This window comes from Equus przewalskii, chromosome 7 (genome assembly GCF_037783145.1).
Source record: "Equus przewalskii isolate Varuska chromosome 7, EquPr2, whole genome shotgun sequence".
NCBI lineage: Eukaryota > Metazoa > Chordata > Mammalia > Perissodactyla > Equidae > Equus > Equus przewalskii.
In genome coordinates this window covers 36028396-36053482 of record NC_091837.1, presented here as the reverse complement: position 1 = coordinate 36053482, position 25087 = coordinate 36028396, and the positions used below count along the sequence as shown (strand labels likewise).

Below are 25087 nucleotides of genomic sequence, written 5' to 3'. Positions count from 1 at the left end.
GTTGGCATTAGCTACTTCTAGAGCATTTCATCATCCCAAAGGAAGCCCCATGCCCTTGGGCAGTCACTCCTCGTCCCTCTCTGTCCCTGGCAACCACTGATCTCCTTCCTGTCCCTGTGGATTGCCTGTTGTAGACATTTTGTATAAATGGAATTATGTAACGTGTCACCTTTTGTGTCTGGCTCCTTCACTTAGCATGTTTTCAAGATTCGTTCATGTTGTACCATGTATCAGAACATTATTACTTTGTATAATTAATACTCCACCATGACTCTACCACTTTCTAAAATCCATTTATCCATCGATGGACATTTGGGTTGTTTCTGCCTTTTGGCTGATGTGAATAGTGCTGCTGTGAACATTCACACCAAGTTTTGTTTGAACACAGATTTTCAGTTCTTTTGAGGTGGTTTGTTGGGCCGTCTGGTAGTCCTGTGCTTAGCTTGTTGAGGATCTGCCGATCCGTTCCCACAGCACCTGCACCATTCCACCTTGCTCCCAGCAGTGTATAAGGGTTCCAGCTTCTCTGCATCTTCCCCAATACTTTCCATTTTCCCTTTTTTCACTTATAGCCATTGTTATAGTGGGTGTGAAGTAGCATCTCATTGTGGTCTTGATTAGCATTTCCTTGATGACTGTGATGTTGGCACCTTTGCATGTGCTTGAGGACCGTTTATGTATGTTCTCTAGGGAACTGTCTACTCAAGTCCATTGCCCATTTTTTAATTGGGTTGTTTGTCTTATGGGGTTGTTGAATTGTAAGAATTCCTTATATATTCTGGATTCTAGACCAAACCTGCATTTTTAAAAGGTATCTTTGCTGCGTATAGAATTTGGGGCTGACAGTGTTTCTTGTAGTATGTTAAAGATGTCACTCCATTGAGTTCCAGCTTCCTGGCTTCTGACTAGAAGTGGACATGCTGCTTCTGCCGCTCGCGTGGAGGGCTGAGTCCGTCTAGTCAGGAGCGAGCTGGCTTGGGTCACTGCGGTTACGTTGTGTGCACTGTGAGCGTTAATTCGTCCAGCTGCGGGCTGCTCTTGCCTTTTGCTGACGGTGGGAGCTAGGGTGCTCGTGGGCCTTTCGTGCGTCAGTATTCCACCCTCAGCTTTCAGCTGCTCCTGTACCCTGCAAAGCAGGTGGCTCTCGTCCTTCTCCCCTAGCTGTAGCCTACCCTCTCCCTGAGAGAGGGGAGACTCTCTGGAATTCTGAGTGTGCGTCTGTCTTTGGGAGGCCCTATGTGCCTGGGCTTTCTCGGAATCCCCGCCGCCTCCCTGTGGCATCTAGTCTCTGCCTTGTATGGTCAGTGTGGGCACAGGTTTCCTGCCTCTCCCCAGCAGAGCAGACTTCTGCTTGGTATCCGTGTAGGGTCTCAGCTCAAGAAGGTTTGCTGCTCCCCTCCCACCCCGGGATAGCTTCTTCTCTGTCCCCAGTTGCAGTCTGTCCTTGTCTGTGTCCATGGGTGGACAGGCTCTGCTGCCCTGCACCAGCAGTTTACGGCTTTTGCTTTGTATGCGAGAAGGGCCCAGGGGAATGCGTGGGGTTTCACATGTGTCCCCCAACATGTGGCAGTCACTTACTGCCTGCCAAGGGGCCTTTCTCCACTTTGCTTTTCTGGTCCCAGGCTTTCTCGTGTGCACCCAGGGGAGGCCGGTGAGAAAGTTTACAGTGTCAGAAAATAGAGTTGATAAGTGTGCCTCTCTCCTTGAGGATTTATGTTTGTGTATATATGCAGGTGCATTTGTTGTTGCTACATTATTATATTCATGTGTATAGTTCACTTCCTGCTGATTACAGGTGTGAATAATGTTAACCATAAAATCTGAAAAGCAAAGGTCTCATTCATATCCAAGGTATTTCTTCAGGGGCATTGTTGCTTGTACTCAGGTGAGCCTGGTGGATCTGTTAGTCTTCCTATCTCATCAGGTGTCGTCGGAACAGTTGCTGGAGGACCTCTTAACCTCTTAGTTATCCCTGGTAAATGGAGCATTCCCTTAGAAGCTGCTCATAGCCTTGACAAATACACTCCAGGCTGCCTAAAACTGCTAGAACTTTCTTATTTAGATAACCAATTTGTAGATGGAATTTTCTCAGCACTTTCAGAACAGTTACTGTGGAAAAAATGTGTTCCGTGTTCCAGCTGAACATACTAGGAAATACTTTGCTCTGTCTCAGTCCCTGTGGACACCATTCCACAGCATTTGTTTTCCTTACATTCTGAGGGGAAGAGAGACTTGAACTTGTATAATGTTTAAGTGCATTTCCAGATACACAGAGACTGGAGGTAATTCTTTGCATGAGAGACCAGGTCAATCAGTAGTCTGTGCGTGTTCATCTCACAGATGGTATTCGGTATTACACATCATTCAGGTGATTAACTTGTTTTCATTTCTATTTATTTTAAAATTTTAATTATATTTTTATTTTTATAATTCATTTTTGTAGACAGCTGATTTTACTTCTAGAATTATATAGTCCGAGAGATGTTTATGACTATTTACGCCCCATTGCCCTGAATCTGTGTGCAGATAAAGTTTCTTCTGTTCGTTGGATTTCCTACAAGTTGGTATGTGTTAAAGCTGTTACCATTTTAGATCAGCACATTTTTTAATAAGATCATAGAGTAGAAGCCGTGTCTCACTTCTCCATGCTCCCTCTGCCAGGTCAGTGAGATGGTGAAGAAGCTGCACATGGCGACCCCGCCGACGTTTGGCGTGGATCTCATCAACGAGCTCGTGGAAAGCTTCGGTAGATGTCCCAAGTGGTCTGGTCGGCAGGCCTTCGTCTTTGTCTGCCAGGTGGGCGAGGACTTACCCATTTGTGACACGTGTTTTTATCTAGAACTGTTTCTTTCACTCCTTGCCTCTCTCAACACCGTCTTTCTTATCTTAAGGAACAGAACTTGCCATCTGGCTCTTTGTAGGATCAGCTGTTCCCTCAGAGCTGGGTGTCAGTCTGCCTAGTTCATTCTCTCTCCCTCAGTCCACCTAGCTCTTAAAAAGCTGGCACCCGGGGCCGGCTTGATGGCGTAGTGGTTAAGTTTGTGCACTCCACTCCGGCAGCCCCAGTTCACTGGTTCAGATTCCGGGTGCAGACCTGCACACCACTCATCAAGCTGTGCTCTGCTCTGGCTGCGTCCCACGTGTGAAATAGAGGAAGATTGGCACGAGTGTTAGCTCAGGGCCAATTTTCCTCACACAAAAAATAAAAACAGCTAACACCTTGCAGCCATCCACTAGAGGTTGCTCGAGGCCTGGCCTGTAGCATAAGTGTGAAAATGAACATGACTGTGAAGGCCCAGGTCTCTGCGGAGCAGTTTAGAAACTGTGCGTCTCTGTGGGGCTTAATGTCGCTTTTGTGTTGAGTCCCCATTGCCTGGAATATTGGTTTAAAAAGCAGTAACTGAAATCTATGGCGCTTAAGTTGTTACTAAAACATTTCTTGAGCTAGTGTTATGGCGTGGTACCCAGGCGACATGGGCAAGTCTGAAGCAGTCGTTTCTTTTCCCAGACTGTCATTGAAGACGAGTGCCTCCCCATGGACCAGTTTGCTGTGCATCTGATGCCACATTTGCTGACCTTAGCAAATGACAGGGTTCCAAACGTTAGAGTGCTCCTTGCAAAGACGTTAAGACAAACCCTGCTAGAAAAAGGTGGGTGGTGCCTCTCTGGGGAGATGCGTCTTTGGTGTGGGGGAGCTTCCTATTCCTGGAGTGCGCACATGGAGAGGACACAGAAAATTAAAGGACAAGGACAGGGACTTTCAGTTATCGCCCTGCTCTTCTAGTTGAATTTGTTTTTGTAATTCACAAGTTAGTAGTCTGACAAATTGGATATTCTCTTATGATTATGGAAAGGTATGGCCTTTGGCACACCCTGCTTGACATCTGTACTGCTGTTTGGGGCTGTACTGCTGTTTGGGTGGCATGAGTGTCTCCTCCCCCTTTTCATAAAGTGTCAGGCAGCAGACAAATGCCCCATACTATTTGCTTTGCTGCAAATTACAAGCTCCTCAAGATTCAGCTGGTTTTATTTATTGTAATCCCCCCAAAATTCCTAGTAAATATTATTTGAATGCATAAACTGATGGATGAAGCACAGAAAGGAGTTTGTAATAGACTTCAAAAAATAGGAGATAAATGCTGCTTCTCTTTTCTCCTTTGGAATTCACTTAAGTTTTTTTAATAGCAATTATGATGGAGTGGCTAGAGAAGACTGGTTTTCAGTGTGTGTATGGTTGGTATTTGGAAGTATTTTTCCCCTTACTGAGCTAATTAATAGCTATAACAGGTATAAATTTTAATGTATTTATTAGGTTCCCTGCTGTTGAATACCGTGAGATTTAGTCTGCTACATTCAGGGTAAATCTTACAATTCTCTTAGATTTGGGAATTTTTTTTCATACAATACAAATCAGTTATATTCAACATAGCTGGTGTTTATACTCGTAAGGAAATCATGTTTTATAATGACTGAGAACTCTGTATGCTTGTACTTGACACAACTCTGAACTCTTGGACTGATTTTGTTTGTACTTGACACTTGTCACTTCCAGACTGTTTCTTAACCTCTGCCAGCTGCCATCAGGAAGCCGTGGAGCAGGCCATCATGGCTCTTCAGATGGATCGCGACAGCGACGTCAAGTACTTTGCAAGCATCCACCCTGCCAGCACCAAAATCTCTGAAGATGCCATGAGCACAGCTTCCTCGACCTACTAGAGAGTTGAGCCTTGGTGTCTGTCCGGCTTCCTCGGTGGCCGAGGTTGCACAGCGCCCCCGCATGTGTGGTCTTGGGCCAGCCTTTGGGAGGGGGAGAGGCCGTCCTCTCTCGCAGACTTAATTGCAGGTGCAAGCTGCCTCCCCTGATACCAGGGGTTTTATGAGTCAAGAGAAAGTACAGTAAACACTATTATCTTATCTTGACTTTAAGGGAAAATAATTTCTCAGAGGATTATAATTGTCACCGAAGCCTTAAATCCTTCCGTCTTCCTGACTGAATGAAACTTGAATTGGCAGAGCATTTTTCTTATGGAAGGGATGAGATTCCCAGAGACCTGCATTGCTTTCTGCTGGTTTTATTTAACGACTGATAGATGGAATTATAGCCAGAAGGCGGCTGTGAGCCAGGATATGAAAGAGACCTTCAGTGTTACCCTCACTGTTTCCGTGCAGGCAAGGACCTGTTGGGTTCTGCGGCCAGCTGCCCGGTTCGGCCCTAAGTGTGAATAGTTTTCGATGTGTGTAAATGGGAAAGGAGAATTTTTTTGGATTTCTCCTAAGGGCTTGATGCTAACACTAAAGTAGAATCTGATTTTAACTCTTAAATGCAGCATATTGCTGTACACATTTACAGAACGTTTGCTGAGTATCTGCGTCCTGATTTGTTCTCATGCTGGTCATGACCTGAAGGAATTTCTTAGCACGTATCCTGTATGTCAGGTGTTTTTAACTTGATCATGCTCGGCTCGGAGGTGCAGCTTTTTCTTCACATATTGTACGTGTCTGACCACTCTTGGGAGTGTTGCAGTCTTTCATCATGCTGTTTAAAACTGTTGTGGCACAAGTTCTCTTGTCCAAATAAAATTTATTAATAAGATCTATATAGAGAGATATATACACTTTTGATTGTTTTCTAGATGTCTGCGAATAAATGCAATTTGTGACCTGTATTAATGATTTAGTATAAAATGGGAAAACTAGATTAAAATATTTGTCTTTTAACTGGTTTAGTAATTTCTTCCCAATCTGCATGTGGCCCCTGCGCAGTCCCTGCTCTTGGCTGACGGGAGGGACGTCCTGGCTCCAGGCTCCTCGAGCATCCTCCTGCAGCTGCCAGAGAGCGAGCAGGGGCCAGCGCCTGTCCGGAGCTCTTTGTTCACAGGAGAGCGGCTCAGCTCGGTCGCCTCTGTGAAATGGGAACAAGTACAGGCTGCCTTGTCTCACAGGGTGGTTTTGCAGTCAGATGTGAAAGTGCTTTCGCGAAGGGCTGTGCATCAAAGGTGATTGTGCTTAGAGCCAGGTTGAAAGGCCTCGGCCTCGGTGCTTGGTGCCTCTGTGCATTCCGGTTGTCTACTCAGCTAGCGGGGACTCCTAGTTGCAGTACGCGGAGTAGCCCTGCTTGAACCTTGGCGTGTGGATTTGGGAATATATAGGCTGCTTCCAGTACAAACTATTACAAGTCAGCCATTGGTGTCTTGTTCTTGCATCATAACCCAGATATTTGTGCACTGGGAACATAAGCGTGAACAGATTCCACTGGGACAGGTGAATCAGTAAGACCGTGGATAAGGTGTAAGGCGGGCAGTAAGGTAAGGGCGGGGCCAGGGAGAATAGAAAGGTGATGGTCTGGTGGCTGGTGGGGGGGACTCTGTGAAGGAGCGTCAGAGCAGAGATTGAAGGAGGTTGTCTCTTGATTTAATTTAGCCTAATTTTTGAGGTGCATATTCTCTGCTATAAAGTTATTATGATACACTTTGCCCCCCAAAATTTCAGTTCCATAATTACATTAGAATTATACACTAATAGCTGCATTTTTTGTTTAAAGCCATGGCAATGATAACAGTACTTTTTGGGATAAAGAACTCGAATTTAGGGTATGCTAGAGCACCTGTAAACTTAACAATGCACTGGCCAGTTCTCTAGCCCTCCTGCTGCTGCCTGCATCCTCCTGAGGAACATCTCAGACCCCCTTGGGTGAGAAGTGCTCCAGGTCCTCCCTGAGAATTCAGCCACCTTGCCAGCAGTGCACACAAAGGCGCCTGCGTTGGCCAGCAGCTTTAATACGGTTCAACCAAGGCGGTCCCAGTTTGAATAATCTCCAGTGAAATGCAAAATAAGAAAAAGATGGGAGCGTTGCCTCTTAATTTCAGCTCTGTCTGGTAGTGACCTTGGCAGTCCTTGTGTGGCTCCCTGCAGAAGGCTGGGGAGGTGTGGCTGACCCTTTTTCCAGTGTGTGACAGAGCAGTGGCAGCCAAACCCTGAGGACGTGAGGGCTGTGGGGTCCTGTCTAAAGTGCAGCCTCTCCTTGCACAGGATCTTCAAAAGGAGGAAATTGGGCTTCCAAAGGCGGTATAAAACCAAGCAAACGTAGAAAATTGATGATTCAGCTGTTCTTTGAAATCCCCCAGGAGGCAAACACTGCAAACCACTTGGTCTTCAAAGTATTAGTTTCACAATAGAAAAGTGAAGAAAATGGTAATAATTATGTCCTCATAGGTTTTTAATATTGGGTAGCTAATCTCAGAAGATACTTTGTGATGTCTTAGGACTTTTGAATGACCACGGTGAAGAGGAAAACTACTTTTCAAACATGAGAGCTCTTGCTCCGTGGGGGTCCTTGGTCATTGCCAGGTGTTTCTCCCTGCTCCTGCCCGCCCTCCCACCTGGGCAAGCTTCCTCCCCAGCCTGCCTGCCTCCAAGTTGCCGACCTGCTCGATCCCTGCCTCCCTCCCCTGGGCTGGCAGGAATGTGTGAGCTTTCCTGAGTTTTCAGTGTCCCTCTGCATTTACCCAGCCCCCTCTTGGACTGTTTAGTGGAGTGGCTTGGGGGTCTCCGTTTTGCCAGTGGTCTTTGTCCGTAAGTCTTGCAGATATTTCTGTGGTGCCAGAACACTTTAGTTTTTCTGGAACCCTCTAACTCTGAGTTGGCAAGTGCTGAGTTCTTGGGAGAGCCCCGATGCTAACGCCCTCAGCGCTGGCCACACTACTGGTCTTCTCACGGAGCCCCTCCCCGGCTCTCAGTCCCTGGGTGGCGCTTGGGGCGGCTGCCTGTCATATTATACTTGCTAGGTCCAGGTCCCGCTTTAAATCGGGGTGATAGATTTCCTGGCATACTGGAAGCTGAATATGCTGAAGGCAGCGTGCCCTGAATCTCATGCCCACTCCAAGCTCAGCTCTCCAGGAGCTGTGGAATGCCGGAAACAGCAGGCGTGCAGCTCAGGGCCTCGGGGAGTGGGGAGGAGGGCCAGCAGGTTCTCCACTGACCCCCTGCAGGAAGCAGCGCTGCGGCCCCCGCTCCGGACACGCCGTGGTTTCCTTGTATGCTAAGGTTTCTCTGAAAGATTCCAGGAGGCAGAAACTGAGTGAAAGGAGGAAAAGAGGGAAACTCAGCAACTCAAACCAAGCCAATGGCCTCTTTAATGGTCCTCTGACTCAACCTGGGGAAAGAAGTTGAGTCTAAATACTCGGGAGTAAGCAAGACTTGGTGGACTTTGTGGTATTTTTGAATTCTTGCCTAAGGCTCTATAAACTCGTCAAGCTAGATGGAGAACTCGAGATCAGGGCCACCAGGAAGAATTGGCTGCTGGAGGAAGATGCCAGTGGGGGAAGGAGCCTGGCCGCACCCTGCACTAGAGCTGGCCGACGGGGAGGCGGGGGCCCAAGCAGAGGGGGCTGGCCCTTCCTGGTGTTTAAGTGACCTGCATGGGGCAGAGCCTGCTGAATTCACGTATCTCTTTCCCACCAGAAAACCAGATGGTGTTTCAGGTGAGGGTGGAAGGGGGCCCAGCCCTCCAGTCCTCCCACCAGAAACTCCAAAACAGGTAATTTTGTGATACTTTGAATGTTTTGACCTAATGGTGGTTTTGACCTTGAGAACATTTTGGCTGTAAACACAAAGATACCAACAGTGATGTATTTTTGTGGAAGACATTTTCTGCAGTGGATTCCATTAAGCCAATTTTATTCCTGCATCTGTTTTCTATACGGAATTAATAAACTAGTCTTAGTTTTCTTACAGAAATTATTTTCCTTAAGAATTCATTTCCTGGAAACTTGACAACAAGTTCCATTCAGAGACCAGCTTTTAGTCCATGCGACGTTTTACAGCGCTGTTGTACGTTTATTGCTGCCAATTCTTATTTTTTAAGTCAAATTTTGCTGATTTAAGTTTGGCAAGATTTGATAACTTGGAGTTTTAGTCCATAATTTTACCATATGAATCTTTAACCCTGATCAGCTGTATTTAGTTTTAATGATACCAATAGTTGTTAATTGGATACAAAACATCTATTAGGTAGTATTTTCAGATGTTTCATGAGAACATTGGAGGCAGCGCCTAGAGATTCCTGAGCTGAGCTGCCGTGTTGCCTAGTGGGTTCTTGCCGCTCCAGCCCTGGAGCTCTCACAGCCAAGAGCACCTCCAGACTCTGCTTTGTCTGATAGTCCAGTGTTAGCCTAGGACCCCAAGAAAGTTCAAGTTTGGGAATGAACATACTGGAAGAAGGGAAGTTGTTAGGAAACATTCCCTAGGCAGCTGCTGAGGGAAGAGCTGCTCACAGGGCCATGGAAACAGCCTCTCTGGGCTCACACCGCTGTTTCCCAGAGGCCACACCTGCTGCCATTTAACTGCCAAGGCCACCAGACTAGGGATTTGCTCCTCACAGCAGGCCACTGCCAGTGCACAAGAGGGTTCTTAATGGCTCAGGCAGAATCGGAACAATGTAGTGCAGAGCCTGTGTGTATACGCTGACTTGAATGGTCATTTTTCTGAGCTTTTTTCTTTTGGCTTTTAAAGATTTTATTTCTCCTTTTTCTCCCAAAGCTCCCCAGTACACAGTTGCGTATTTTTAGTTGTGGGTCCCTCTAGCTGTGGCATGTGGGATACCACCCCAGCATGGCCCAATGAATGGCGCCATGTCCACGCCCAGGATTCAAACCGGCGAAACCCTGGGCGCCCCCCCCCCCCCCGCCCCCCAAGCAGAGAGTGGGAACCCAACCAAGGAGCCAGCCCATTGTTTTGGCTTTTAAATATCTATAGCCAACAGTTGGTAATTGAGAACAGAGCTTCTCAAACACTAAGGTGCATCTCACTCACCTGGGATCTTGTTACAATGCAGGATCTGCTCCAACAGGACTGGGTGGGTCCTGAGACCTAGCACTCGTAACAAGAATCAAGGTGACAATTTTGAATAACAAGGCCTTAGATGAATCTGTTGGTGTGGCATCTTACCTTTTCCAGGTTAACACTCTTTCTGTAATTTTGATAACTACAACAGCACAGTAATCAAAAATATTAAGCATTTAATATTTATATTTCATTTCCTCAGTTACAAATCAATGCTTTAAGATGAGTTCAGAGTAGACACCCGCATGATGACTGGCCATTGTGACAGGTGGTTATGACCCAGCGGCTGCGATGGCAGCACCAGCCACTGAGCTGGTGTGGGAGCCGAAAGCCTAGAAATATCCAGGGGCAGCTTTCCTACAGGTGACCTGGAGCAGTGAGGGCCAGCTAGGTACGGGGTCATGGGATCAGTGTGGCTGCCTCCCCCAGTTTGCCATCTTTTAGAGGAGAGCTGCCTCCTTTTGTGCCTCAATACCACACGGCTCAGAGGTGTTGGGATCAGACTATATGCAGTTGCTTAGCAAGTGTCTTACAATTTTACGTTCAAGGCAAAGTACCAAACCTGGTCAGTTCTAAAGCCGTCCTCCCCCTGCACGCACCCCCCAGTTACATCTACTTGATACTGTCAGCATTTCATGCATTTTGTCCTCCTTTTGGTTACATTGGGTCCTCTTCTGCTTCCATCAAGTAATTACAGCTCTGATTTGTACGGTACTGAAGCATCACTTTGACCTTTTGTAGTAGATATTACACTCAGGTAGGTTGGCCAGACTTAAAAAATAAAAATATGGAAAAGGAGAGAAAAGCCAGGAATGGGTATGTTATTGAGGTCACTCATTACTTTAGGCAAAAGAGCTCAAAAAAAAAAAAAAAAAAAAAAAACCCCAAACATGATACTCAGTTAAATAAGGATTGCATGTGACATCCTTATACTCAAATATTAGTCACCATTGATCTGAAATTCAAATGTAGCAGGGTATCTGTGTTTTACATGGCAACCTCACAGAAAGGTCAACCTAAGTTGGCATATTGAAGCCCAGGGAGCCACACGGCACTGTTTCTCCTCTGGACTCCTCGCCCCTGGAAGAGTTGCCTGTAGGGCTGTGCCTGGGTGGCCCCACCTGCCAGGGCCGAGTTAACGTTTCATTCCAGAAAACTTACCATTCTTTGTCTACCTCTACCCCCTGCTTATGAAAGCCAACAGCAGCTGTCATTGGGACAATCTTTTTTTATTTTTATTTTTTTGAGGAAGATTAGCCCTGAGCTAACTACTGCCAATCCTCCTCTTTTTGCTGAGGAAGACGGGCCCTGAGCTAACATCCATGCCCATCTTCCTCTACTTTATACGTGGGATGCCTACCACAGCATGGCTTTTGCCAAGCGGTGCCCTGTCTGCACCCAGGATCCGAACTGGTGAACCCCGGGCCGCCGAGAAGCAGAATGTGTGCTCTTAACCACTGCGCCACCAGGCTGGCCCCAGAACAATCTTAATTGAAGTAAATGATATACTTTTTTATCCCCGTGTGAGAAACTCAATTTTTGGTGTGACCTTTTTCAGAAGGCTACAGACACTCTCAAAGAAATGGCTCTTGCTTTCTGTAATTGTAGCTGGAATATTTAGCAGTTTCTTGCTTTTTATTGGAGTCAAGGCACTCTGGTTCAGACAAGAGTCACACTTGTTATCCCCTCTCCGATGTCCTTCTATTTTGACTTCATCGGGACTTCTGAGCCCAGGGTGCCTGCACGCATGCCGTTCACTCTCTCTTGGTCTCAGGGATGTGTGGTGACAGTGTAGGCAGCAAAAACCAACTGTGGATTACACCACTGCTTTGAGCCTCAGTCTCCTGTTTATTGCTGAAAACAAAACAGACCCAAAATGGAATCACATGTGCTAAGCCCCACGTCACCAAACCGAGTCTTAACTTAATTACACTTTCAGCTCTCCGAGAAGTGGAATCGTAAACTGGTCACTCAGGAATCACCTGAGCAGCCCTAGTTAGGTAATCTTCCTGATAGATTCCTGCCATCCCCTAAAGGAAAATAACTTTACTATAACCAACTCACTTCTTTGCCTAGTATAACCTCCTTATTCCTGCTCCCTTCTGCCTATAGAAGTCTTTCATTTTGTACAGCTCCTTGGAACTCCTTTCTATCTGCTAGATTGGATGCTGGCCGAGTCAAATTTATTTTTGCTCAAATAAACTCTTAAAATTGTTACTATGCCTCAGTTTGTCTTTTAACAGTTCTGGTGTCAGAAGTGGGATCTTGAGGAGAACCCCAAGTGGCCACAAGAGCAATAAGCAACCAGGCATAAGTACTGTTGAGCCATTTGAGCTCGCTGCTTTCTCGCTGCCTCTGGAGGTCCTGGGTAAGTTTCTCAGATCCCAGCTCTGCAGCTTTTGCATTATGAGCTTTCAGACTTTATTTGAGCATTTCTTTTTCTGCTCTGCAGAAACCAGCCAGAGTTAGACTTGGTCCAACCTGGACACCAGACTGGGTCTGGGGTCAGACTGAGTCTGACTTAAGCAGGATTGGGTCCAGCATGAGGCCTCAAGTGAATAAAATTTTAAGACTGAAAAAACAGGTTAAACTGAAACCTGAGTTTTATAATTCAAGATAATCTTGAATTATAGTGGCCACAGTGGAGAACTTTTAACCTAGATAAGCTTATTCATTTACAAGGGACCCTAGAGAAAAAGGGGTCTCAGCCAAGCACTTATCATAAAGGGTGGAGGGAAAACTATTTTTCCTCCTCTAACGTTGGTGGCCAGGATGAGACCTGCTGGGACCCTCCACTCTCTCCACAGTCTGCGGACAGGATTGTGGGAAAACTGGGAGAAGCCAGCAATGGGAGAGAATTCTTACCAAAGTTTCGTCTCCTAGATCTCTGTCTGTTATGCTTGGTCGAGAAAGGAAGGTAAAATTTCATGTTGTCCCTTTCCAAATTCAGGTGGCAGAGGAAACACTTCTAAGAATTAGATCTTTGAATTGCAACTCGTGAATTTGCTTTCAAGTACCCATTGATTGTCAATGCTTTCTCTCCCAGGGGCAGCTATATTGCCTTCTTTGAGATTTTTCTTATTTCTTGAGATAAGCCTGTATTGCTGTAAATTTCCCTCTTAGTACCACTTTTGTTTCATCCCATAAAACTTAGTATATTGTGTTTTCATTTTCATTTGCCTTCTGGTATTTTCTGACATCACCTTTGATTTCTTCATTGATCCAATGGTTGTTCAGTAGCATGTTGTTTAGTCTCCACATGTTTGTGACTTTCCCAGCTTTTTTCTTGTAGTTGATTTCTAGTTTCATACTAATATGGTGGATATGAATTCAATCTTCTTAAATTTATTGAGGCTTGCTTTGTTTCCCAACATATGGTCTATCTTTGAGAATGTTCCATGTGCACTTGAGAAGAATGTATATTCTGCTGTTTTTGGATGGAGTGTTCTATGTATATCTGTTAAGTCCATCTGGTCTAGTGTTTCGTTTAAATCCACTGTTTCCTTATTGACTTTCTGTCTGAATGATCTGTCCATTGACATAAGTGGGGTGTTAAGGCTGTCAATTTCTCCCTTTAGTTCTGTTAATAGTTGCTTTATACCCTTTGGTGCTCTGTGTTAGGTGCTTATATAAGTGTTATGTCTTCTTGGGGGAATGTCCCTTTTATCATTATATAATGCTCATCTTTGTCTCTTGTTATCTGTTTTATCTTTAAGTCTGTTTATCTAATGTACCTATGGCTATGCTCACTTTCTTTTGCTTGCCATTTGCTTGAAGTATCATCTTCCATTCTTTCACTCTGGGCCTATGTTTGTCTTTAGAGCTGAGATGTGTTTCTAAAAGGCAGCATATGGGGCTGGCTCCGTGGCCGAGTGGTTAAGTTCACCCACTCCGCTGTGGCGGCCCAGGGTTCAGATCCTGGGCACGGACATGGCACCGCTCGTCAGGCCACCTTGAGGTGGCGTCCCACAACAACCCACAACTAGAAGGACCTGCAGACCTGCAACTAAAATATACAACTGTGTAGTTTGGGGAGATAAAGCAGAAAAAAAAAAAAGAGAAAGATTGGCAACAGTTGTTAGCTCAGGTGCCAATCATTAAAAAAAAAAAAAAGGAAGACTGGCAACAGTTGTTAGCCCACGTGCCAATCTTTAAAAAAAAAAAAAAAAAAGGCAGCATATTCTTGGGTCTCATTTTTTAATCCATCCAGCCACTCTGTGTCTTTTGATTGGTGAATTCAATCCATTTACATTTAGAATGATTATTGATATGTGAGGGCTTAATATTGCCATTTTATCTTTTGTTTTCCAGTTGTTCTATGTTTCCATTGTTTCTTTTTCCTTGTATTTCTGTCTGCCATTTCAGTTTGGTGGTTTTCTGTGTTGTTTTTCTCTATTTTCTCTTTATTTGTGATTTGTGATTCTGCTCTGATTTTTTTATTCTGTGGCTACCATGAGCTTTGTATAAAAGATCTCATACATGAGATAGTCCTTTTTCTGATAAGCCTCTTCTCTCCCTTAGCCTATGCAAGTTCCATCCCTTTCCGCTTCCCCTTCTATGCTTTGGCTGTCACAATGATTCTTTGTTGTGTTGTGACTTTGTGACCAAATTGTAGTGGTTATAGTTATGCTTGATGCTTTCTTTCCCTTTATCTTTTATAATTATGTGTTTACTATCCTATTCTGATATAGAGCTGCAATTTTCTGATTCTGTCTATCTCCTTGCTCAAGGTTTTGTAAACATTTGCTTTTTAGTTTCAGATAGGAGGGCTCCTTTCAACATTTCTTGTAAGGCAGGTTTAGTGGCAATGAACTCCTTCAGTGTTTTTTGTCTTGGAAGGCTTTTATTTCTCTGTCATAACTGAAGGACAATTTGTCTGGATAGAGTATTCTTGGTTGGTAGTTTTTGTCTTTCAGTATTTTGAATATATCATTCCACTCTCTCCTAGCCTGTAGGGTTTCTACTGTGAAATCCACTGAAAGCTTGATGGGGGTTCTTTTGTAGCTTATTTTCTTCTGTCTTGATGCCCTTAATATTGTTTCTTTGTCATTCACTTTTGAAAGTTTTAATATTATATGCCTTGGAGAAGGTCTTTTTGCATTGAGGTAATTAGGAATTCTACTAACTTCATGTACCTGCATGTCCAGTTCCTTCCCCAGGTGTGGGAAGTTCTCAGCTATTTTTTCTTTCAATAAGCTCTTTGTTCCTTTCTCCTTCTCTTTTCCTTCTTGGATACCTATAATCCTTATGTTACTTTTCCTAATTGAGCCAGATATTTCTTGAAGAATTTCTTCATTTTTAAAAAATCTTAGTTCTCTCTCCTCCACCTGAATCATTTCTAGATTTCTATCTTTGAGCTCACTAATTCTCCTCTCGTTATGGTCGGCTTGATTTTTAATGATTTCTACACTATTTTTCCTCTCATTAATTGTCTTTTCATCTCTAGAATTTCTGTGTGGTTTGTTTTTGGAGTTTCAATCTCTTTGGTGAAGTACTCCTGTTCGTTAATTTTATTCCTGAGCTCATTGAACTTTCTGAGTTTTCTTGTAACTTGTTGAGTTTCTTTACGACAGCTATTTTGAATTCTCTGTCAGTTAGATTGTAATCTTCTGTAATTTCAAGCTTGGTTTCTGGAGCGCTGTCATTCTTCTACTATTCTGCTATGTTACTGTAGTTTTTCATGGTGTTTGATGAATTGATCCTCTGCCGGCACAGGTGTGGTAGGAACCACCTTTCTTATTTGCGTAAAGCTTTGGTTACTTTGGTTCTGAGCTGATCTGGTTGTATTTGAGAGCCTGCACTTTCCACTCTCCACTGCCTCTGCCAGTGGCATTGCCAGTGCCCTCCTTGTGCTGCTTGTGCCTCTGGGTTTGCTAGTGCCTTGCTGCATGCAATGTCGCTTCAGCCTCAGGTGTTGCCCCCATGATCACCAGGCTGTGAGCACTTCTGCTTCCGGGGTCACCTGGGTCTTGTGTTCCTCCACTGGCTCCCCATGGGCTCTCCATGGGCTCAGATGCTGCTGCCTTGTGCACTGGCTGTTCTTCCTGGTTTGTCTGGGGGTGCGGATTGCACCACTGCCAAGGGTGCTAGGTTCATGGGTCTTGCCATCACTGCCGGGGCCCCAGGGACCTGGGGAATTGTATGCAGCCCCTGCTGCTGGTATAGCTGGTGTTGAAGGTGCTGCCATTGGGAGCTGGATCACCAGTTCTGCTGTAGTTCCTGAAGGTCCTGCCACTGCTGGTGGGAGCAGGGGCTAAGCAGGGAGAAGTTTTTGTTGTTGCTCGCTGTACAGCCTCTGGTCTGTGGTGCTAGCCAGAGTGTTTTGAAAATTCAGGTCAGGGTGCGCCACCCCAGCTGGGAAAATCTGAGTTTTGTATACTATCCCCACTGTTGGAAAGACCTGGCCACTGCCAGCACGGGTGGGGGAGGGGGAGCAAATGCTGGATCTGCTGAGAGATGGGCAAGGAACAAGCCAGCCAACTTTTTCTGCCTCTGCCACAGCTGCTACCAGATGAGCAGGCTGGGTCTGCTGGGAGATGGGCAGGGAACAAGACCCACCTGTTTTCTTGCAGGCATGCAGGCCAGTGTGAGGATCCATGCCCTAGGTTGCTGCTGCGAAGGGAGGGAGAGGAGGCTGCTCCCCTAGTTCCACTGCCTCCTGGAGCTCTAGTCCACCCATCTTCAGATGTATAGATGCATGGATCCCTTAGGCATCCTGTTGTGCTGTGTAAGGAATCTGTTGGTCAGTGGATGTCTGATTGGTTGTAACTTAGAGAAGAGAGACAAAGGGAACAACTCACTCTGCCATGATGCTGACATCTGTATTGCCTTCTTATTTGTCTCCTTTTGTGTCTTGAGGACTTAGCTTGGCAACTGTCAGGTTGGGGTACCAAAATATGGCCAGACTAAATGTGGGTTGCACTGCATTTGCTAGACATGGCTGGAGGGAAATGTGAGTTGCACTGCATTTGCTAGACATGGCTGGACGGAAATGTGGGCTGCGCTCTTCATTTGCAGCTAGGGTCCTACCAACTGTTGCCAGCTCTCAGGGAAATTTTCTAAATCTTTCCTTTTATTAGCTGTCTTTAGGAGTGGCTCTGAATCTTGAGAGGATAGTATCTTTTACACCCTCTTTGGGGATGCCTCTTGCATCCAGGGGTTGTTCAATACTGCCAGGAATATTAACAATTTGTCCAGGCTGAAACTTGACAAGATATATGAAAAGATTTTTTTTTAACTAACTCTATGATCAGAAGTTGACCAAATTGGAAACTAACATTCAGAGCTGACAGAAACTTTTTTTTAAAGGCGTTTTCTCCAAAGCTAAAATGAAACTATGTGCCCAGAAGGAAAGAAAAATATTCTTAAGTGTTTATGGAAGGATTTACTAAAATATCCCAAAGACACACAGCTCTAAATAGAGAACATAGAAATCTTTTGATTTCCATCTTAGTTGAAGATCTTCCTGATACAAAGAAGCAAATTGAAGATAATGTAGTTGGATGGGTAGGTCAGCCTCTTGATATCATTCAGGTTGCAAGCCAGATCTTTTTTTTTCAAAGATTGGCTCTGGTGCCAATCTTCCTTTTTTTTTCTTTTCTCTTCCTCTCCCCAAAGCCCCCCAGTACATAGTTGTATATTTTAGTTGTGGGTCCTTCTAGTTGTGGCATGTGGGACACCACCTCAGCATGGTTTGATGAGTGGTGCCATGTCCATGCCCAGGACCTGAACTGGTGAAACCCTTGGCTGCCAAAGCAGAGTGTGCAAACTTAACCACTTGGCCACAGGGCCGGCCCCAAGCCAAATCTTTGTGGAATTAAAAAATATACTTGTCTTGGGGCCAGCCCGGTGGCGCAGAGGTTAAGTTCGCACATTCCGCTTCTCGGTGGCCCAGGGTTTGCCAGTTCAGATCCCGGGTGCGGACGTGGCACTGCTTGGCATGCCATGCTGTGGTAGGCGTCCCACATATAAAGTAGAGGAGGATGGGTATGATGTTAGCTCAGGGCCAGGCTTCCTCAGCAAAAAAAAGAGGACTGGCAGTAGTTAGCTCAGGGCTAATCTTCATCAAAAAAAAAAAAAGAAAAAAAAATATATATATATACTTGTCTTACAAATTGAGTCTTCACAAGAATGGAAATGTGTCTCTAGAAACAATCCAAAGCTCACCTATCCTTTTTACCCAAAGGTGAAACCTCCCCTGTTCATCTCAAAAGGCTTGTAGGTATTGTAAAAGATCCAGACTTAGGGAACAATAGTCCTTTCTGGAGGAACTTGCATTCTTTCTCTGTGCCTTTTGAGATCTAAGTATTCTACCCGGTCTTCTCTATAAAAGGAAAGGCCATTGAAAACTCAGCCTATGAAAAATCTTTAAAATCTTTGCCACATATATTAGTGAAAAGTTTAAGCCATCTGAGTAGCTAACCTTAACTTATTCCATCTGCCAGAAACATAATTTAGATCCAACTGTTCTTTTATAAACTAGTGAGTTTTGCATTATACCTGTCTCAAGGCTAAAATTTTAAAACAAAAGCTACAAGATCTCTGTTTGCATCTGCCCGTATGTTTGTATGTGTCTATGTATGTAAGCTTTAAATGTGTGACTTTTCCTACCTCTAGATGGCAGTGCCAAAATTAATTTGTAAAGAGCTCTATTTAATTAGCTTAAAGACAAATAAGTGTTATATAAATCAAGTATACTCTCAGAAATATAGGAACTAACCCAAATGTTTTTCAAGTTTACATGATCTAGCATAATCTTCAATAAATAAAAGCTAGTTTAAGTTTGTTGGTTTAATTAAAACAGGCATGTCTTTAGAGTTATCAGCATTAAATATAATGCAAGCATACAACTTTTATTCTACTTAGGTTTACTAAAAATCAAATAAGCTCACATTACAGAATTTGTCAGCAAGAAAGATAACTTTTAGCTGTTTAACGTCTTGTGAAATTGTCATGACTAATCTAAGCATAACCTTAAGAACAAGTGAATTATGTAGCTGTAAATAAAAGTCTATAAATGAACTTTTCAACAATAATTATATGTCTACTTAAAAGAGTTTCCAAAATCTTTTTGGTAACTTGAAACCTTAAAGTTACACAGAGACAAATTAAATGATGGCTATTCATTGAATATATAGATCTTTTCCAAATAAGATAAAATACTGAAACATTGATTACTGAACACAGGTTTATCCACTTTTCGCTTCCTTTTACAGAGGAACTAAAGCTATTTGGGTGTATCAGTAAATAAATATATTTTGTGTCACACTGGAAAATTTCCTATGAAGAAGAATATGCTTCTAGAAATTATGAAATGCACAGTATGTATAAATTTGCCAATCCACAGAATGCTAGTGTAACAGTCCACAATTGCTTACTTCTTAGTTTTCACTGGAAATTAAGGATTCTAAAGGTTAAGAATTCTAATCAACATAAGTAATTAAAACTACTTAGAAATCATAAGGGTGAAAAGAAACAACTGTGTATGAAAAGTAGGTGAGGAAAGTAAAATGATTGTTCCAGAATGAGAAAGAGAAGAAAACATAGGACAAAATCTGAATGGATATAAAAAAGTTGTAAGCTTGTAGATAGAGAATCTTGTGAAAGGAATTTTATGTGTAGTCAAGCTGGCTAAGACTGGAATGGATTTAAGGTGTTTTTAAAAAATGAGTTTAACTTCAACGTACACTGGTGCAAAATTAGAATTTGGTTTTCTCTCTGTTAAACAACAAAGTTTTCTTAGATTATCGGTCTGCTCTTAAGAAATTGTCAAAGTTTTTTGTTTGTTTGTTTGTTTGTTTTTTTACCTTTTAAGTAATCTGCCTGGACAGCGAAGATTTTCTGTCTTACCAAAATCAGTTTCTGTGCTTCATGGCGTCTTTCTCAGGTCCTTGATTACTTAAGAAACCCCAGTCTTCTCAATATTCAGAAAACTGACTTTTGTTCACAACTATATAACCTTCTGTATTTGCCTTTAACACCTTCTATTTTCACTGGTTACATAGACAATTTAAGTATTATTTCATAATGATCTGTGATCATATTTAATCAAATGTTCAAACCTTTTGACATTTTCTCAAAATCAAATTCTTAAGCTTTTTTCTTTTTTTTTTTTGCCTCAAACTAACTTTGAGATTTCACAAAGGGCTCCTGGAAAATCTCAAAGGATTTGTCTCATGTTGTAAAAGAGAGATGCTAAATTAATTAAGTTTATTTGGCATGTTAAAATATATGGGAAGCATTGTCAAATAAGTGATGATAAACTTTTTTAGGTTATATATATATATGGGTATATGTTACTAACATATAGGTATTCCAGAAATTGAAGTTTCTAGAAATTTGTCAATACTTTCATTGTCCAATTATTATCCTAAATCATTGTACGCCACACGAATAACTACATTTCCTTATCAAATGAGCTCTCACCGGCTATTTGACTATGGGCGTTTTTAAGTCTTTTGTCATTTACAGATAGTTGTTTTACTCTGATTTTTTCCAAGTGAGATTTATGGAAAGGACCCTACCAAGTACCCTTGACATTGACACTGCTGCCAAATTACAAAGTGTGGAAACCTGCATGCATATTTTACAACTGAAGAAGACTCCACCTGACAAGTGCTGGTGACTTCCGAATCAAACTGGCTAGAAAAGGAGCTGACGCTGAGATAGAGTGCTTTCTCCCAAGATGTCAGATCACGATTATTTCTTTCCATTCCTCCTTCTAGTGATCCTTACGCCATGAACGTCTTTATGATCCTTTTCTTCCTCTTTTGCCTTGCTGTGGCCCAGCAAGACACTGCCATCTGAGGCCATCGCAAGGGAGTGGGCAATCCAACCTCTGAACAACTGTTCATTTATCGATGCTGGTGATCCTGCAGTTCTGCTCATCACCAACTTCTCCCTGATTGCCAATGCCTCAGTTTTTCTGGAACAAATTCAGCCCCATCTCTATCATGTCAGGCACACTAACCCCAGGTTCTATTTCCCTGTCTCTGGTTAACAACCCCAGACCCAGGAAACTTTGCATCCAAGTTCTGTACAAAGAAAGGGACACAAGGTAAGGGTAAATCTACGGACCCTTAAATCTTACTGGCCTCCTTGGCTGTCACCTAGTCCTGAGTCACAGACTCAAACCGGAATTACTAGGAGGCATTCGCCATTCAAAATTCACTTGGTTCAACAGACTCCTATTCTTCTGGCTAGGAGTAAGTGCAAATGAGGCCATGATAAGGGCCCTCTCCTTAACTCTTGAAGACATTGCAGAACCTGCTGCTAAAACAATAGCTGCCCAACAAAAAGTCCCTTGACTCTCTCGCCAAAGTTCTTGATAACAGCATATCCCTTGATTGCGTTTAGCGGAGCTGGGAGGCGGCCAATACCACTTGCTGCACTTGGATGAACACTTCTGGGGAAGTTGCGACTCAGCTAAATAAGAGCACTGAACAAGTCACTGGGCTTTTTTTTTTTTAAAGATTTTATTTTTTCCTTTTTCTCCCCAAAGTCCCCGGTACATAGTTTATATTATATTCTTAGTTGTGGGTCCCTCTAGTTGTGGCATGTGGGACGCTGTCTCAGCGTGGTTCGATGAGCAGTGCCATGTCCGCGCCCAGGATTCGAACCAACGAAACACTGAGCCGCCTGCAGCAGAGCGCGTGAACTTAACCACTCGGCCACGGGGCCAGCCCCGTCACTGGGCTTTAAACAGTGACTTCTCCAGCAGTGTGTTTCTTTGCTGGTTGGTTTGGGTCTTGAGGACTATGGCTCTGAAGTCCACTCCAGACACTGGGAAATAGCCTGTTCTAGTCCCAGTAGTCTTAGTGTGCTGTATTCTCGCAAAAGCTTTAAAGGCATGTTTGCAGCCACTACCCAACACACACATGATCTCCCTGAGAACAGAATGTCAAAAAGGAACAAAGACAAGGACTGACTTAGAAGAATGTCAGCCTGACATCATGACCTGTGAATGCCACACAGCAATTCAGCAAAAACTACGACAACTACAGAGCAGTAGCTGGGAGTAGCTCTAATGCCTTAAATTTTGATCACCTCTCTCAGTTAGGCTGAGAGTCTGATCAAAAGGGGGTAATTGTTAAAAGAGACAACAGCCCAAGACAGAGTCATTTATGCTAAACCCACATCACTATGTAATTAGAGACTTAATTACAGTTTCAGCTCTCCCAGAAATGAAATCTTTTTTTTTCTTTTTTCTAAAGATTGGCCCTGAGCTGACATCTGTTGCCAATCTTTTTTTTCTCCCCCTTCTTCTTCTCCCCAAAGTCCCCGAGTACATAGCTGTACATTCTAGTTGTGAGCGCCTCTGGTTGTGCTATGTGGCATCCTGCCTCAGCGTGGCTTACGAGCAGCGCCATGTCTGCACCCAGGATCTGAACCAGTGAAATCCTGGGCTGCTAAAGCGGAGTGCCCGAACTTAACCACTCGGCCACGGGGCCAGCCCCAGAAATGAAATCTTAAGCCAGTTAATTAGGAATGGCCTGATCAACACTAATTAGGTAATCTGCCCAATAGACCCCTGTTATCCCCTAAAGTCACTTTGCAAGAACCAACCCACTTCTTTGCCAAGTTGGGCCAACTGACTTGTGCGTCGTGCTAGGGGTCAAAGCTCACTTTCCACTGGAAGCGAGATGTCACTCACAGAAGCAGCTGCAAACCCAATCGCAGCCAGCCGGACTGCGCACACACATGCTCCCCAGCGGCAGCCACTGGTGTGAGGACGGAGGAGGACCTTGCTGTGACCTCTAGGAACCAACAAGAGGGCATCACTTCCGCCTGGCTGAGGAACACAAGTAAGTTATACCAGTACGTTCCGTTCACCTTAAACAAGTATCACACCAACTCCTTGCCCACCACAGGGCACTCAACTATTTCAAAGAAAGAATGTGTACAAAAAACAAACTTTTTTTCCTCAAATGGCTGTTGAATTTATTTGCTTGATCAATAATGGTCCTGGCAAAATTAGTTAACCAACGCTGAGACAACTGTAATGAAATACTAATTTTAAAAATCCATGACACCTTGATAGAAATTAGAGTTTACACAAACAAAAAAGAAACCTTCAATATTGCCAGCAAATATAAAATGAATGTAACATGACCGACAGGACAGCAAGAAGGCTTTACACATTTATATTTGACACCTGACCATATTTTCAGTCACCATAATATCTTCTCTCCAGATTTAAAAAAATAGTATGCTGATTTCTATAACAAAGCTTTTTTCGTACAAAAATCAAATAATGGCCAACAAGTCACAACAGTGCAATAGGTAGAGGATAAAAAACCGCATCAAACAGGTGCTGAAAATAAATACTAACTAGGAGGAGAGGACAGAGCCCTCGTGGGGTTTGTTTCCATCACCGTGTGTGGGGTTTGTCTTCACAGCCATGAGAGCTGACCCACCTCATGGGTGCCATTTATTTGGACAGAGCGCGGCTGAACGAAGGTGCCTGAGAGCTGGCCCCCCAGACGCCTCAGGTCACCAGAGAAGTGACAGAAGCAAGAAAACAGGATTGGGGATCACAGCTAGCATTAAAAGGAGGTTTTCTATTGCTCAATCTCGTCAATTGGGAGTCCTCAGCAGGTTCACTGAGACGACATGGAGAATTGAAAACTTGTTTAACAGTAAATATATGGCTTATTCAGGCAAAGAGACGTTTACATTCCAGCCCAAGCAAGCAATCTAAGTCATTCTGTTTTTAATGGAAGTCAGTCACATTGACGATTCTGGTTTGAGAAACAGATCCTTTGTGTGGGTGCATTAGGCCAAGGCAGCTGCCACCAACCAACCCAGTGAGGAGCACCTGCCGATCGCTAGCCGTGAGGAGCCGGAAAGAGCCAAAGGAGCGAGGCGGCTGCTCCTCCACCGGCCACGTTGCCCCAGGGCCAGGGGGCAGGCTCCACAGGCAGCTCTGTCTGAGACCAACTAGGCCGTCCTGGTGACTCGGGTTCATGGACTGTGGTTTAGGACTGTCAAAGGAGAAGGTGACAAGGGTGGGTAATGGTAACCCCAGGAAGAGCCATTCTGGCCAGTCAGGAAATAGGAGGCAGCTCCCCATTTATAATCTGCACCGAAAAGGTGTAAAAGGCACAAGCAAGAGTGACTAGGTAAGCAGAGATCCTGGAGGGCGAGACTACGGGGCGAGCCACAAGGCAGGAACAGTATTTACCTTGTTTGGTCCCCCCTACCTTGAACGAGAGAAAGAGATCCTGATTCTGCCGTAATAAAAAAGCAAAGAAAGATGATTTTTGGTTTAAAAAGAAGCCACTCAAGGGTTAAAATAGTTATTTTAAGTTAACAAAGAAAATTAATCTTCAAATAAGCTGACACTATCTGGAAAACTCATCTGTCCCCTACAAGCCCACAATGCGTCCACCGCTTTGTCCTCCCGTGTAACCTGAGCCCGACACGGAGAAGTCATACGTGTGAGAGAGGGAAGAGTCTTTGAGAAGAAAAGACGTCTTTATAGAATGCACAGCCGAGAGCTGTGGCTCTGCCTCCCGCGTTTACAGTAAGATGCACAGTCTTGCTGGGTCTGGGGTGCCACGCGCACGGGCCGCTCAGATGGCCGTCTCCTTCCTGTCTCTGCTCGGCGATGGCTTGGCCTGCTCCTTGCCTGCCTTTGGCTGCTCTTTAGCTGCTTTTGTCTCCGGGGCGCCGTCTCTGGGTGGCTGGACGGCACCCCCGCGCCGCTCGGGCTCAGTGTCGTCCTGCGCCTGCGGCTCGGGCTTGGCTCGCTGCAGCTGGAGCAGGCGGAGCTGCACGCGCAGTTCGATGATGGCCTCTCGCTCCTCGTGGATTGCTTGATTCAAATGATTGTTCTTTATCTTGAGGAATAACAGAAATATCAGTTGTCACTTAAGCAAGAAGGTCAAAAGGACGAAGATTCAGGAGCAGAGAACAGTGGGGTATCCTACGTAAGAATCTATTTTTGTTTTAGTCAATGCAGGTGTGAAATAAGACACCGAACACAAATATGCCCAGAGGCACATAAACACCGTGACTCAGAATGGATAAAACTCAAGAACATAAACTCTCCTAATTACAAAAGAGTAAATACATCTGGAAAACATGAATGTACCAACAGAAAATAATTATTTTACTAATATTAAGTATTCTACTGTTTAAAATAGATTTATGTTTTTGAATTGGCTCCTGATTAGCCCTTAATTAAGGGGAAGGTACAAGTGACTTCAGTAGCAATTAGAGGGGGAGTTAGAGACAGGACAAAATC

The 25087-nt window shown here is 44.1% G+C and overlaps 2 protein-coding genes across 8 annotated transcripts in view; one reads left to right on the top strand and one right to left on the bottom strand.

Annotated features, from left to right (window-relative positions):
* The window catches only part of PPP4R1 (protein phosphatase 4 regulatory subunit 1), a 79358-nt gene extending 73640 nt beyond the window's left edge, over window positions 1-5718 (top strand). For all 6 annotated transcript variants that reach the window (XM_070629497.1, XM_070629496.1, XM_070629495.1 and 3 more), the window contains 4 exons: window positions 2444-2564; window positions 2662-2796; window positions 3509-3650; window positions 4553-5718. In XM_070629497.1, the coding sequence (XP_070485598.1) occupies window positions 2444-2564; window positions 2662-2796; window positions 3509-3650; window positions 4553-4716 (562 nt within the window). In that variant the 3' untranslated portion in view covers window positions 4717-5718. The remainder of the gene's footprint in view (window positions 1-2443; window positions 2565-2661; window positions 2797-3508; window positions 3651-4552) is intronic.
* Window positions 5719-22753: 17035 nt separating this feature from the next.
* Window positions 22754-25087, bottom strand: part of RALBP1 (ralA binding protein 1) — a 61661-nt gene continuing 59327 nt past the window's right edge. For both annotated transcript variants that reach the window (XM_070629501.1, XM_070629500.1), the window contains exon 10: window positions 22754-24680. In XM_070629501.1, the coding sequence (XP_070485602.1) occupies window positions 24414-24680 (267 nt within the window). In that variant the 3' untranslated portion in view covers window positions 22754-24413. The remainder of the gene's footprint in view (window positions 24681-25087) is intronic.